Below are 16,665 nucleotides of genomic sequence, written 5' to 3'. Positions count from 1 at the left end.
AGTTGAAGCTTTAGAGAAGTTTTAAGCTCTTAAACACTAGTTAATCGTTACTTGGGCTTGTACTGCTTATAAATGTGCAATCTGTAATTATTAGCAGAAGGGCACTAAAGTACCTTTGTTCTGGTAGCTTAGTTGAAGCTTTAGAGAAGTTTTAAGCTCTTAAACACTAGTTAATCATTGTGCCAAAGTTCTTCTAGAATGTTTCTATGTTGACTTTATTGAAAATAAAGCAATAACTATTGTTTAGGCGACCTAATTTGTTTTGTTGTTTCTTCCTGGAAGAATGGGATCAAGCTGGATGCTTCGGGTCAACTCTAATCCTCTAGTTTGGAAACTTCTCTTTTCTTCTCTTTTTTTATGCTTAGTCAAAATTTTTTGTTTTGGCATTTATCTCATTCAATCCAATTTTAAATTTAAGACTATTTTAGAATGTTAAATGTCTCAATGATGGGAATACTACAATGTTTATACAAAAGCTGAGTAATATGTGGATATGTTTTGAATATTTTAGTATAATGCGTTATATATTCTTACTAACCTAATATCTTGTTATTTAGGATTGTACATGAAATGGAGTTGAGAGGCAAAATGAGATTTCTAAATTTCATCCTTGTGAGAGCCTTAAATTTTTTCCCTAGAAGTGGGGATTAGAAACCAAGGCTTGTTTTATAAGGCTCTTTTGGAGAAGTTGCAGTGGAGGTTATGCTAGAACCAGATAGTCTTTGGACGGGAGTGTTTGTGTACAAATATGGAAGAGACCGGGGGTGGGAATGGAGGTCTTGTATAGTCTTGTCCCCTTGCGCCATGTTCAAATTTGTTTCATTTCATTCTCAATATCATCCTTTCCTTTGACCCACTTTGCCAAGTACATAAGAGCCTGGTTGGGTAATTTGAGCTCGTGCTGATTTGGGATTACTTTCTTTGCTTTGCCAAATATGACTGTTGTTGAAATGAGGGTGGAGACATCTGCCGACATTACATAGAAGGAAGGAATAACTCATTTTTGGGAAGTTAGTGTACACTTAGAAGTTGAAGCTACTTCCCTAAGATGGTAAGGCCTAACAAACATGGACACCTCTATGAAGGTGTATGTAATGGCTTAGGTCAACATGCGAGACATGGTGAGCAAAAAAATGGCTAATGAGATATAGGTAATGAGTTAAGGAGGTAATTTTGTTAAGAGTTTATTAAGGGGTGATGAACTTGGAATATTTTGGTAATGAACCCTTGATAGCCAATGTCACTTAAGAGCTGGGGTATCTGAGGTATTTTAACCATTGTGTGGGGATCCTAAGAAATTAAATAGGACGTAAATGGTCAAAAAGATATAAGCAGCAAAGAGTTTGCAAAGTGTATTTAGCAGAAATTTAAGGGCGCGCTTAAGTGAATAAGCCAAGGTTTAAAGAGGGCCAAAGTGATATGTGCAAGAAATTGCCCTCAAATGTGTACTTTCAAAAATTCAATTCTTGCTAATGTTATATTTTCATGCATGAGTTTGCTTCTTCATTCCTCACTTTTCAAAGACATAGTCCAGGTTTTTTGAGAGCTTTTGGGGAAATGTGCTATATGTATGAAATTCTCCTTGATTTTGACTTGGTTCACAAATTTGTGGCATATATTTCTTGGATGGATGAAAAGTCAGAGAGGAACTGTTTCTTGCTGAAATTTTGTTAAGACTGACAGGCAGTGAGTGTGGGTGAATTTTAGGTAAAATCAAGCTTTTGTGTGTTTAATTTTCTTGGCTTGGAGTTTTTCTTTGCTTGGTTAGTTGAGGAATTGGAGGAATCACTTGGAGAGGCAGAATAGTCCAAGAAATTGCAAAAATCTACTAGGAATTTTGCACAAAACCAGCAAGTCCAGCCAGCTATGATGCTTGTGGGGATGAGAATTTCATGCTTAATGCATTATGTGTTACCCTTTGTTGTGTTGTGTATTTATGTAGTTCTGATGACATGCATGTTATAATGATTTTGGCTATTACAACGTGTAAATTTGCAAGTATTGTTATATTTACAATGGTGGAACTGAGGTGGCTGTTATGTACCTAGGGTTTAACCTAGGGCTTGGATTGGAATTTGGAAGAATCTGGGGGAATTAGGACCAAGAACAGACAGGATTGGAGGGAGAATTGGAGAGCAAGAGGGAGATAATAGACAGAAATGAGGGAAAGTTGCAGACAGAACAGAGAAAGGGAGAGATTAGAGAGAAAGCAGGGGGAAACAGAAGGGAATTTGAGAGAGAAATTTTGTGATTCACTTATCATTCAAAACATTACATTCTCTTAAGTGATACACCTATTTACAGGCTGGTCCAACCTATTCAATTGAAAGGTACAAACTGCTACAGCAAGTACAACTAAGAAGAAATACGTATAATATCTATTACTACTATACCCTTGGGTCATGACAGTGGCCTGGGGTTAAGCCAGTTACAGCCAGGAAAAATGCTAGTATTAGCTTTCTTATGGTGTAGCCTAAGTTGTTGTCATGCTTAGCCTATGTATATGATTCGTTTGCATGATTTATGTGGTTTTCTTGCATCAATTGTTTATGATGGTTATGTGATAACTCCATATGATTGCAAATGCATTTAAACAGGCCATATCATAAACGTGGGACACATAGCATGTGGTGTGTAATGCGTTGCATGAAGATTTTCATTGAGCTAAGAAGCTCAGCTATATACATATATATATATATATATATATGTACCTCATTAGCAGGTAGCCAGCAAAAGCCTGAAGGAAAGATTTTTTTTTTTTAAGAAAAAACCTTGTGAACTTGTCATCCCAGGAAAGTTTGGCTTGGGACAGCATATATATGTTTTTTACATCAGGCCTCGTATTTTGATGGAGGCTAGTAGCCTTTGGTTTGGAAAGAAATGTTTTAGCCAAATTGTTGCGCAGTTAAAAAGGATGTTTGTATGGCTATAAAGTTACATGCGTTACAGGTTTTCTTTGATAAATATATATGCTGTTGTATTTGGTAAACCTGGCTAGTAGAGGCTTTGTCAGCTAGAAAATTTTGTTGTAATGTTACTGTTTATATCCATACTTTTGAAAGAAAGCAAAGCTAGTTTCAGGTAGCTAATGAGGTATAGCCAAAAAGGAATTCCAGGTTTGCATGAAATAGATTTTGCAATGCTTATGAAAGTCCCTTGCATTTTTTGGGGGGTAAAGAGTAAGTCCCTTGTAATTTGAGTGTGTGATGAATGCTAAGCTAACTGAATGTAGATTGGGCATTGTGAAGTATGCATTCTCTGGTTAGGCAAGAATCTGACATTTCCTACGGGTTCACTTGAAAATAACTTGCATGATGTTTCATTAGTCTCATGTAATAAACCTCGTGCTAAATGGCATCTCAATAATTTTAGTTGCATTGGAAAGAATTTTGGTGAACAGGTTGATGAAATGGGAGGCTTACTAGTGAGCTCATGCTGCTAAAACGAGAAGGGAAATGGCCTGACCTGCAATTTTCTTATGTAAAAGTTGTACTAGGAATGTGTATGATGGTGTCACATGGGCTATCTTTGAAGAAATAGGGACTAGAGCATATGCCATGGATGGAATGTGTGTGTACACCTAATTTTCTAATTGGAGTGGAAAAGCTTGGTTTAGGTGCCTAGGGTTGTAAATATGGAAGTGTCCTAATCTTGCTCCTAAAATAAGGTATACTAAGGGTACACAACAAGCAAGATAGAATTTAACCCATAGCCAAGGTGGTTGAGACCTTCAGAATTTTATTAGTAAAATGGGTCTCGAGGGTCCTACACTGATGGTTTTTTTTTTTTTTTTTTTTTGGGGGTGGGGGGGGGGGGGGGGGGGGGGATGACCACGGCGTAAAATGGGTTGAGTGCCAGAAGTGTTAAAAGAGGTTCAGCAGAATAAGAATTTGGAAGCTAGGTTACAAGTTTCAAAACATACCCTGAGAGGTTTCTAAACTTGGGGTGGTCTAGAAAGTGCTTGATCTATATTTGGGAATTTTCATTCAGAACACAGGGATCAATGTTTTGGAACATGGGTTTGTATGTTCTGAAACATTGACTTGAAGCTTTGAAAATTTTTAACTTCTATTGAAATTATGCAGATTTTGACAAGTTTGAGTGAAAACTTGAGATCTTGGGACCTTTAAGGCTTCTGAGACATGCTAGGCTGATGTTTATGATAAAGAAAACATAGGAGCTATCATGAGTGTTGGTTTTTCCCTTACAACTTATCTAAGCAGGGTTGTAGGAGCTGTGGCAAGAGGGGTGGCACAGTGTTGTATCATGTCGAACAGCTATGTTAGGTATTGACACTCACGGAACACTTGCAAATGCATGTCAGAGACTAGAGGGATTTGGTGTTCATCAGGGAATCTTGCATATCCATCATTTAGAAGAATTAAAGCCAAAACATAAATTAAAAACATATGTTAAAAAATCAGTTGCACACATCAAAATACTCTAGATTAACATTTGTTATTCCTCCCATTTGTAAAACTTGTACTTCTAAGAAATCTGAATTTCACAACTTTTTTACAAATAATTTTTTTCTCAAATACAAATTTAAGTTTTCAATCATGCGTATTTCCTATTATATAGGATGTGAGTTTTTCATATAAGCTAGACTGTGAGTTTGTTCCTTGTAAATTTATGAAATATAAATACATTATTTGGTGTTTCTTTGTTGTGTTGGGTCCAAATATTTTTCTGTGTATACCTTTATTGAGGTATCTGGTGTGTTGTGTCTGGTCATGTATATATCCATGTTTCTTGGGATACTGTATGCAGCTGGTACCAATTAATATATTATGGTGGAGAGAGAGGTGATCAAAGGTGACACTACTGATAGAAACTGAAGGACGACTAAAAGGAAAGTGGATCAAGTTTATAAGAAAGGAAAATGATTTCACCTTTTTTGTCCTAGTGTGCTTTTGAAATGACTTCATCAACTCTAATGGGGTATGGCATTTGACATAAAGTAGGAGCATGTTGCTGAACTTGGTGGGACTAAGCAATAGTAAGCCATCAGTTTGCATCAGGGGGAATTAGCAATTTTGAAATTTAGCATGGTTCTGTTTATTGCTCTCTTTATATTTCCCTTGGGCTAATTACTCACCTATGAAAACTTCTGCATTTACAAGAGCTGGACACTTTGTGCATGTTTGCTTTGTTAATGGCTTCAATTTACCTTTTGGTAAAACCTTTTCACTGCAATATGGTGTTCCTGGCTTCATTTTTCAATTATTTTTCTCTAATTTGGTCCAGAAACGAAGTGATGAGCTGGCTTTTGCATCTGGAGAACATGCAGATGCTGTTAGCAGTGTAGAGAGTGATACTCTGTCTGGATCTAAAGGAACTGACTTGGCTCATTCTAATAGTTCAATTACTGTTTACAACGATTTGGACACTTCTGTGTTGATGCTAAATATGGTATGCTCATTTGATGTTATGCATAGTTGATTTTTGTGGTTACAATTATTTGGTGCCTTGTTCAATGATTTTGACTTTTAGTTTCCCTCTCTTTTTCAGTTGTAATTTATACTCCTGCTTCAAATTGGTTCTTTGTAGGCGGTTATCTGGTTTCATCTTCATAAATATGCGAAGGCATACCCAATTCTGGACTCTTTGTATCAAAAGATTGAACCAATAGATGAGGTATGATGATGCATAATTTGCAAGGACAAGATTAAGGTGACTTGATGGCCACCTTAAAAAAAATAACAAAAACAACCAATAAAAAGGAGAAAGGACCAAATTCATTAGAGAATTATTCTCCATTTCCTATGCGTAATGTTCTTTGAAATTATTTATTTGCAGGCAACAGCTCTTCGTATTTGCCTTCTATATCTGGATGTTGCATTTGCTTCTGAGGATCTGTGGAAATTTATTGTAAGTTTAGCTTTCATTTAAAAAATTCACTAGATATCACCAACTTTCTTTATTCAAATATTGTAATTTGATAAGCTTTGCTTTGGTCTTTCACCTTGTTGTTCCATATTTGTAGTCTTACCTTTTGCGTGCTTGGTGGCATTAGTGCAACTTATTAGGCATGTCTTCCCATTTCTATCAAATAGAAACACAGATTGGACTCATTTAGTGGCCAGGAGTTATTCTCCTTTGCTTTTAGAGTGAGAATTGTTTTTGCCTGGGACATAATAGTATTGCTTTTCAATCTAATTGGAACCTTGCAAACTTTTCTGCCTCATTTGAAATTTAAAATCAAGGCTTTTGCTCATTCCTGGTTATGGTTTCCCAAGTAAGGTTGAGCATGTCTTGATATTACTATAAAAACATATTAAAACTTTATTAGGAAAATTCCAAGCATAAAAACCTACTAAAACTTTAGTGTAAATTGCACTCAGACCCCTTGTGGTTTGGGCCAATTCACAGAGATTTCATATGGTTTAAAAAATGTCTTTGGTCCCTATGGTTTACCCTTTTTTGCTTGGGCACCCCTTCTGCTTGTTTAGAAATGTCTTTGCAGAGGGCTTTTGAGCAAAAAAAATTAAATCACAAGCACCTCTAGAGATATTTCTTAACCACAAGGGGTCTTTGTGCGAATGGCCTTAACTATTGGGGATCTCAGTGAAATTTACCCAAAACTGTATTCACTGAGAGATGTGGTTCCTTTATTATAATGGCATGCCAAGCATATAAGGTTGTACATCAAGTTTTTGAGGGTTTTTTGGATGGTGTTATTCTAGTCATCACTCGTTTGATCCTGTAGGATCAAACATTGCCACCAAGCATGTATCTAGGGTTAACCTAGGTTTAGAATGGAATTTGGGAGGAATTGGGAAAGATAGAACAAGAAGATAGGGAGAATTAGAGCAGAAAGAAAGAGATAACAGACATAATTGAGAGGTAAAAGAGGTGATTGAGAGAGAGGACAAAGAATTGGAGGAAATGATAGAGAAATCAGAGAGGAAATTGAGAGAATTGACAAGAGAGAGAGTCTGAAATTCAAATATCATTCATCAACAATGTTGAACTTGGATCATTAGCCAATTGAATTATGACGACTTTGACTTGAAACAGTTTCTAGAGTTTGCCTTCCTGAATTGGGCAACGCAGTTGAGATTCAACTTGACTCTGCCTCTGTCACCATCGGATTTGAGAAATCGGTAGCTTGAGAGTCGCCTTTGGCTCAGCTTCCTGAATTGCCTCAAGGTTAGATAGTTGAGAATTCCTAGCTTAGCTTCCTGAATCGCCTCAAGGTCAATTATTCGAGAATTCCTATGTCGGAATCACCAAAACTGAATTCACCTGACTCTGCTTTGTTACCGAGAATTCACCTTCTCACAATGTAGCAATCGAGGATCAGCTGCTAAGAATATCTAGAATCACAACCGAGAATCATCAGCTCCGTTATCAATTTGTCATGTACCTAGGGTTAACCTAGGGTTTAGAATGGAATTTGGGAGGAATTGGGAAAGATAGAACGGCAAGATAGGGATAATTAGTGTAGAAAGAGAGAGGTAACATACATAATTGAGAGGTAACAGAGGTGCAACCTTATTTCCTTTTAGAGTAACAGCCCATTGTGCCATGGTTCGATTGTGACTCGGACCAACCTGGCCTCCACCACGGTAGGAGCTGGACTCGGCCCAACCTGACCATAAACCTGTATATCACTTGAAAATCTAGGTGTCCTAATGATGTAACAGGTGTTGTATGGTTTAAATTGGATGTGATACAACATAATGGTTGTTCAAAAATTGTGGTCTGAGTTTGCATGGAAAGGTTTTTTTTTATATAAAGATGTTAGAAATGTGGCTGACATTCTGTCACGACCCAAGGAGAATTAGAGGGTCAATATTGTAATTACTTACCATTGTTTGTTAGGAGATGCTGTTGGTTCTGTAGTAGTGCGCACAGGTGCTGTTTCTAGATTTTTCTTTCAGTTGAATAGCCAATAAATAGGCTCTAATATGTAGAGAAGAGTATGTTGGAATGATATAGTGAATTCATATTTCCCTTTTTACTTTCTCTCTCTCGTTCTCCCTTGTTTTCCCTATTTTCTCTTGATTTCTGCTGTCTCTCCCTCCAATTCTTCTCTCTTTCTCTCCCAAATTCTTCCAATTTCCTTCCTAGACCCTAGCTAAACCCTAGGGTCGTGACACATTCTTCAACTAAATCTTGATCGACTTACCAATTTTTGAAGCTGGTTTGTTCTCGGAGATTTTTCCTCCAGCAATTTATGGTCTGCTTGGAAGTTAAGATGTAATTATTTGAAAAGTCAAAATGAGAGCAAGTTGATAAAAATATGATTGTCATGATGACAGCTAGCAAATGTGACAGTGGCTGGAGGTATGTTTTAGATTGAATGTATGATGGGGGCAAGAGAGGATTCAAACTTGTGGGTTGAGATAGCATTAAGGCATGTCTTGCCATAAATTAGTAGAAACGTATGTTCTTGATAAAGCAAATTGGGTGAAAAAAACTTGATGAAGTATTCAAGTTTTCCAACTCATCCTTTGTGTTTGAATTCTCTTAAATCTGATTCAAGAAGCTGTGCAAATTGTCTGGTGATTCCAGTTTCTGTATGACAAATGATTCTCCTTAAGTGAAGGTGCATTTATTTATGTTTTATTATTGGTACAAGTCGTGATCAACCATTCTTAGATTGGTTATTGTTGGTACATGCATCTGTGTTCTTTGCCTACAGTGCGTATTTATCAAAAAAATTGTTCCTATCAAAAACTTATAACTCTGTGTCTGACAAGCATTTCAAATGTAAAATTGCTTATTCAGCTTAAACGGAAAGGATTATCTTTTCTGGATTTTTTTTTTTAAGTGAAGGAAGAAGTGCCGGCAGGAAGGATGGGCTAAACTTCATGATTGGGGAAAGGGCTGCATGACTTAACACTCCCCAACCCCCGCTCCCAACCATGGGGCACTCATTAGCATCCCTACAAGAAAATGAATATACAATAGAAGCTGGAAAAATAAGGAATGGAGTTGGGGTAAACTCAACCCCTTCTAAAATTTTAGCTAAGAAGTCTTTGCTGTTGCCATGTTGGTTGACCTAGGAATCCATTCGATATCCATATTTCTTCAACTTCTTTCCTTGGAGTTTTGGTCAGAACCTTCTTAATACTGTTTCATGCTTATTCTTGAAGTACATAAGCATTATTTGTTTCTCTTTGGTGAATTTACTTGCAAATCTCTTCTTTTTTTTATGAAGCTTATTTGAGAATCTGAATTCAATAACTGAGATTGAATCTTTGGCCTTGATTCTGGTTAGTGTTTTATGTTGTATTATTAAAAAGGGAATGCAAACTTTTTCTATTTCTTTTGCATTGTCTGGGGGCCCATTAGTTATTGCAAAAATGTTGCCTTTGCTAACATGAATTTGGATCTTTGTGTGTTGGCAAGACAACAGATAATTTTGTTGCAATGGGTTACTGTAGTCATTATTTTATGCATTTTGATGCAGTTTAAACATTTTAATGCTCATTGAGGGCAGTTGGTTTAAGTTGTCCAATGACACTGAAATGGCCAACTGTGATTTTGTTTTGTTCATTTTTATGTTTTTCGTTTCTGAAATGACATGGTTAGAAGTAACTCCCTGATGACAATAAAAAATGATGGGTATGTAGAGCGTGTAGTGAGGTTTATTAGGCAGGAAGCCTCCACAATAAACCTCTGCATGGAATCTGTATTGCTTTGCTGGATTGGTTAGATGTACGAGTTCTGGATTCATAGATGTTGGCTTTCTCTTAGCTTGAACTGCCTGTCTTATTAAATCTAAGTGACTGGCAATTTAATGAGGTGAAGCAAATTTTGTGATGTTTATTCATGTGTAACAGATAAGTGCTTTGTCGTATTCTTTATTTGCTTTTTTGCAGCAACATGTACTTTAGCACTACTGTTTTGTCTTGCCCTGCTGTTCTCAACTGGCTACATTATTTACCTGTCAAGCTTTGCATTTGGTTGTCCATGGAAAGGATTGCGGTAAACTCTGGATTGTTGCACTAAACTGTCAAATGTTATTGAAATTTGGCATTCTTTGTTTGTTGGCTTTTAAGGCTGCTCCGTGTTGTACCATTAGTGAGACTTGGTTGCCTACTAAAGATTTTGCCCTTCCATCTTTTTAATGCATTTCTTATTGTCATTCTATTTAAAGTTGGCGTGAGAGCCTAGCTGCATCCAATAATTGTCCTGCAAGCTTTTTGTGCAAGAGGATTTTGTAATTTTGTCATATTGTAGAGTCAACACATCATCATCAGTTAATTATTTTTCTGTTCTTTTCCAGTGGCAATATTTTCCATATTGTTAAGATTGACATCTCACGTTGAAAATTTCCATTCCTCTTTATGGTGCCAAAATAATTGTGGTACTTGGTACAGGATGTAATTAATTATGTGGAGAGAGCCTATTGTGTCAGCAATGTGGTCAGTCAAAGTGACAGTGGAGCCTCTATGCAGCAACAGTCTTCCAACCTAGTGGCAAAATCTTCTTCATTTCCAAACAACCCAACTGCCACAGATGCTTCTGTTACTGATTCAGTTGCTACCGCCAATGTGTCTGAAGGTCTATCTAGAACTTTGTCAGAGGAGAACCTTGAAACTTTAATTTCAACGATTGACATGAGTGGACAGACCTTATCAAGACCATCAGGCCTCCAGCCCTCAAATGACCTTTCAAGGATCCCAGCTGATCATTCCATTACAACCAGTGATCTCAGACTCAAATTGCACCTTTACAAGGTTCGGCTTCTGCTGCTTACTAGGAATCTAAAGGCAGCCAAGCGTGAAGTTAAGACAGTTATGGCTATGAATGTAGCACATGGGAAAGATTCTTCCATGGCTCTCCACTTGAAGTCCCAGCTTGAGTATGCTCGAGGGAACTACCGTAAAGCAATCAAGCTCTTGATGGCCTCAAGTAATCGAACAGAAACTGGAATCTTAAGCATATTCAATAACAATCTGGGGTGCATCTATTATCGACTTGGGAAATATCACTCATCAGCTGTATTCTTCTCCAAGGCTCTGAGTAACCGTTCATTGCTTAGGCAGGAAAAGCCTTTAAAGCTCTCAACTGTTTCACAGGACAAATCTCTCCAAATAACATACAACTGTGGGGTGCAGTACCTGGCTTGTGGGAAACCATTACTTGCTGCTCGCTGTTTCTACAAGGCCAGTTTAATTTTTTACAAGTGGCCTCTCTTGTGGCTGCGAATTGCTGAATGTTGTATAATGGCTCTAGAGAAGGGACTTCTGAAATCCAATTCAGCCCAATCTAATAGATCAGAGGTTAAAGTTCATGTTGTTGGACAGGGACAAGGGAGGCATCTCGCTATTAGAGACGGTATTTCAGCTAACACAGAGGTGGATTTTGTTGGAAAGTATGATTGGCCTTTGTGGGATGATAAGCAGCCAAATCTCTCATTGATCCTTGCCCGTCAATGCCTGCTCAATGCCCTGCACTTGTTGGACTGTTCAGAAACAAAATATTTGAAATCTGGTTTGCTTCATAGTTCAGCCTCACAGGAAAATGAATCAAAAGAGACAGCGTCCTCTAAGGTTGCTAGTTACAAGAATGTATCTGGTGGTGATTCTAAGGCATCCAATCTGATGGTTGGCTCTGGTCAAGGTAACGCAAATGGAGATGCCAAAGAGCAAAAAAGTGGAAATAGTCCTAATGCCACCTTACAGAGCTCCATATTGGACTACGAGGATATTTGTAGAAGACAGAATCAGAAGATCAAGCAAGCTGTTCTGGCTGACTTGGCATATGTAGAGCTAGCATTAGAGAACCCTGTGAAGGCCCTGGCAGCATCACGATCACTCTTAGAGCTACCAGAACATTCGAAAATATACACCTTCCTTGGCAACATATACGCGGCTGAATCTCTGTGTCTTCTAAACCGGCCAAAGGAAGCTGCAGAGCATTTGTTAAGCTATTTGTCTGGCGGAAGCAATGTTGAACTGCCATACAGTGAAGAGGACCGTGAAGAATGGCGCGCTGAGAAAAGTATTGATTCTGAAGAGCCAAATAATGGGTTACTGTCTGCCAAGAACAACTCTTCACTTGACGAGGCGCAAGATTTTGTGATTTTAAATCCCGAAGAGGCCCGTGGTGCTCTTTGTGCAGACCTAGCTGTGATGTTTGCGATGCAGGAGGATCTTGAGCAGGCTCAGCATTTCGTGGCACAAGCTTTATCCAGCATTCCCCGCAGTCCAGAAGCTATTCTCACAGCTATTTTTGTGGATCTCGTGGCTGGGAAGACGAAAGAAGCAGTCTCCAAGATGAAACAGTATGGTCGCTTCACATTCCTGCCCAGCGATACAACGGCCAAAAGCTCTTCTTGTTGATGTGTTGTCTCAGTGAGCTTTTAGTTTGTGGTACTCCAGCGCCCACCCCTTTGTTAGGTTACAGGTCCAAACGTCCATTTTAGGAGCATTTGTAACATATATATAGTTTTCAGCCCAAAGAATAAGATTTTCTTTTTTTTAATTTCCTTTTTTAACATTTTCATCTTCTGGAAATTTTCATCTGTAGGGTGTAACTGGTGGCGTGGCTGAAAATATTTTGTTCGTCACAAAAAAAATGCCCACCCATAAGGTCTGAGGTGTAGTTCTGATTCCAGATTATTTTGTTTTAGTGGCTAATTGGGTTGGCATTCAAGGTTATAGATTTTCTCGAGAAAAATTGACTCTGAAGGAAATTTGCTCCTAGGTGTCAGTCAAATTCAAGGACGTTCCTTCTCCAAGTCTCTCGTCTCTCTCGTGAGTGTTTTTTTGGCTGTTTAGTTAACTTTTTGAATGTTAATTGTCTTCTCTTTTTGTTTAATATGGTCGTAGATCTCTAGATAGAGATTATGCTTAATTGTTTGGTTACCGTGAAAAGTCAGGATGAGAAAGGAAACATCATGAAAATGTAAAGCCAGCCGCAGCCCGGACCACATGGAGCACCACTCTTTTCCTTTTCATCTCATGGAATGATGGGGGAGCATTATTTATTAAAGATAAATGAATTTCTGTGACTTCCGAAAAACATGCAATAGGGAACTGCTATTAACTATTATTTCCCTTTTACACTGAATCTAGTAATGCAATTAGTGGCTTAAGCAATCCATAATCTTAGATCTAATAGTTGCATTAACTATCAGAAGCTAAAACGTTGGGTGCTTGCATTCTGAATTCGATGGAGAAAAGTAGTGGTTGTTTAAAGAAGCTTAGAAGAGGCCATCCAAAGTGGTAGTTTTGTGTAAGAGAGTTTTAATTAGTTCTTAACTAGTCTGTCATGCCTCTAGGTTTGTTTATGGGTTTAAGTTAAAAGAACACGTTTTACCATGGAATGAGACTAGACCAGGGTAAGATGGGGTGTAACTTGCCTTAGAAAACTTTTTTGTTTCTCAATAATTGAATAATCAATAAAGGCAGGCAAATATACACAACATAATGGCATTGGTGCTGCACCCAGAATTGTCCTTATCGAACAACATAATAATTGCTATTACTAAATGATATCGAATATTGACGTTTTCTGCTATTACTTTATAATGGGAGTTGCGCATGCTGGATTGATATGTTTTTACATATGATAATGAAAAGTAAAGATGTCATTGTTCATATGTTATAGTACTGATTTTTTTGTTGTCCACCAAATCATATCCTCTGTTAGATAAAATTTCAATGTGGCCGGTGCATATGATTTACGAGGGATCATACATCTGAAGTTATTACATAGCTCAAGTGGTTTTCCTAGATAGAGTCGAACTAAGTCCAACTAATTTGCCTCTACAGCCTCATTCGGTTTGGAGTACTTATTGGTCAACTAACTAGACAACCCAGTTTGTTGGGCTTGATCTAAATGTATTTTCTAAAATAAAAAAAATTATAATTCTTTATATTGTAATTTTAATTTTAAATTTTTGATATATAATTTAATAAGTTTATTGTTGTAAAAATTATAAATTATAAACAAGAAGTCAACCCAATGACAATGAATAAAAAGTAGATAAACATTATTCGTATGATTATTTAGACATGCCAAGTTTTAAATTAAATGTTAAAATGACTAAAAATAACTTTATAACAATATAACTATCTTTATGTTTTATAAATATTATTGATATATATGATTATTATGATCATTTGAGTAGTGATAATTTTTATAACATCTAAGAGCCTATTCTCTTTACTGTTTTTAAGTCGTTTTTAATTTTTAATTTTTTAAAATAGTAAAAATACGTTTATTTTCGTATTTTTAAAAATATATTTTCAAAAACAAGAAAAAATTTTGTAAAAAAAAAAAAAACTCAAAATAACAAATTTTTTTTGAGTATTTTCAATCAAAACATGTTGAAAAATTCTAAAATGCAAAAAACGGACAGCCTTCCCTCCCCCCCACTCTGAGTGTGTGTGTGCACTCATCACCTATTTCACCATCTCCTTGTCCTTTTTGTTCTCTAGGCAGCCAGCCACTTCCACTGCCATCGACGACCAAGGCCTTTTTGGTCATCACATCTATGTCACCATCATCGCCCGATAACCACTGTTGAGGTTCGACCACCTCCTCTTTCACCACTACGCTCGGCCATTGTGAAGCGCCACAATCATTGCATCTCTGCCTCTTCTGCAATTTTAGGCCATTGCCTCTTCATCTTCTTTGCCCTTTCTGTCTAGATCGACTCATTTTTGCCACTATATATATATATATATTCGTAGCGTGTGGGGGGCGAAAATTAAAAGTTAAATATGCAAATATCTAACCCATTTTTGGGTATGTTGGTCAATGTGGTGAGGTGAAGTCTATGGATAATCCTGATTGTTGGAATTATCGGTCGATAGTGGGTGAAAGTTTGGAAATTAATTTTTAGATCCAACTCGATCTGGCCTTTGGAAATTAATTTATTTTGTCTGTATTTATTTTGTAACGTAAAAAAAAATTACAAGATTCACCAACTTCAAAATGTATATATTACTTAATAATATACTAGCATTAAACTGTTTCAATTTATTTAATAATCAAATTTATTGAATAAAATATCATAAAATAATTTTTCTTAAAATTCCAAAGTAAACGCGCTTTTCAGTTTTCTATTTTGAGAAATAATTTTTTAGAATGATAAAAAAAATGTGTTTTCAACAATTTCAAAATAGACATTAAGAATATAAAATTAATAACTAAAATATGAAGGGAATATCATTTAAATTTTTAATAATAATAATATAACTATTTATATTTTTTTTCAATATTATTCATATATACATGACAATTATTTAAGAACTTAAATTATTATTTATTATAAATCATTAATAGAAAAATAAATATAATTTTTTAAATAATTTGAAAACTAACTATATATATTAAAAATAAGCCGACTTGGCCATCACTTTAGGGCCACGAGTAGCCCGACCCAACTCGTTCAATAACACTAATTACATGTAGAAGTAGAACGAAAACTAAAATAAGAATCATCTACAATGAAAAAGAAAAAGTAAAATTAAATTTATAGTTGGACAAGATATAAACATTGATCCATTCAAATATGAAAATGAAAGATTTATGACATCAAAAGAGATTTGACAATGAAGAGCAATAAGGAAAATGTCTCAGCCTTAAATCCTAGTACAATCCAATTTGACAGTATTAATGTGTTCTGTTAATAAGAGAACATGACACTATAAACTTACAGATTGTACAGAAACTCTAATTCTCATCTAAATTGGATTAGGTAAGTAAAGACCACTTAAGTGCAGGTTTAAGAATTTAAGACAGATTTGGACAATCATACTATAAAAAAATTGTACACTAATTGCATGAACTTATAATTAATTATAATATGTTGTGCTTAGTCAATATTTAAATTAAACAATAAATTATATTCCCTCCCTGATTACAACTCCTTTGCTCGCATGATGAAAGTATGGATACAAATATATATATATGGATGTCTGTATGTCCTTGACATAATCTGTGGGTACCTAAACCATGCATGCCCCATGCTGGTCAATAAATGTGAAAGGCAAAATGACAAGAATGGTCGCTTTCACCTTTTAGAGTCACTCACCATTGCTTTATAGTTGGCTCCAATTCCTGTGATCAGAATCTCCCACTCTTTCAGACTCCCTTTTTGTAGGGAATTGCTACATTATTTTTTGGTGTCGGGTACTGTATATATATATAGGTGTAATGTGACAATATTTTAAGGGGATTGATATGACAATATAAGGTGAAGAGATGTAATATTTTGAATATTTTTTAAAGAAGATATAAGGAGATCAATTTAAATTCAATTAAGAGATAATTTGAGATTGTTGGTAAGATTTAATTGAGCCCATGTGAAATCTAATTAAATGGTTAAATGTGTAAATATATGTGTGAAATTAGGGAGTGATCTAATTAATTAAAAATAAATTAAAAATGATAGATGAATATACATATATGTGTAAAATAAAAAATAAAAATATAAAGAGAGGTAAAGGTTAAAGGGGCTCCCACAACAGCAATAGCTGCCAGCAAATCATAAAATCAAAGGGGGTGTCTTAATTAGGCAACTCCTTAAAGGGGCATTTGATAGGAGAGAAATTTTAAGATTTTTGAGAATATTAAGTTGGAAATTTTTATTCCTATGTTTGGTATAATTTTTTTTATAAAGGGAATGACTTGGAAGACATCCTCCATTGATCCCCCATTAACCTCTTCTCTTTTTTTTTTCTCTTATTTTTT

The 16,665-nt window shown here is 36.0% G+C and overlaps 1 protein-coding gene across 1 annotated transcript in view; it reads left to right on the top strand.

The window, feature by feature from the left end:
• LOC127806242 (uncharacterized) overlaps positions 1–12,700 on the top strand; it is a 33,037-nt gene extending 20,337 nt beyond the window's left edge. The window contains exons 3-6 of the mRNA XM_052343395.1: positions 5,248–5,412; positions 5,551–5,637; positions 5,800–5,871; positions 10,335–12,700. Of these exons, the coding sequence (XP_052199355.1) occupies positions 5,248–5,412; positions 5,551–5,637; positions 5,800–5,871; positions 10,335–12,302 (2,292 nt within the window). The 3' untranslated portion in view covers positions 12,303–12,700. The remainder of the gene's footprint in view (positions 1–5,247; positions 5,413–5,550; positions 5,638–5,799; positions 5,872–10,334) is intronic.
• The last annotated feature ends 3,965 nt before the right edge of the window (positions 12,701–16,665 follow it).

This window comes from Diospyros lotus, chromosome 7 (assembly GCF_014633365.1).
Source record: "Diospyros lotus cultivar Yz01 chromosome 7, ASM1463336v1, whole genome shotgun sequence".
NCBI classification, from domain to species: domain Eukaryota; kingdom Viridiplantae; phylum Streptophyta; class Magnoliopsida; order Ericales; family Ebenaceae; genus Diospyros; species Diospyros lotus.
The sequence above is the reverse complement of the archived record's forward strand: the minus strand, read 5'-3'. Positions and strand labels throughout refer to the sequence as shown.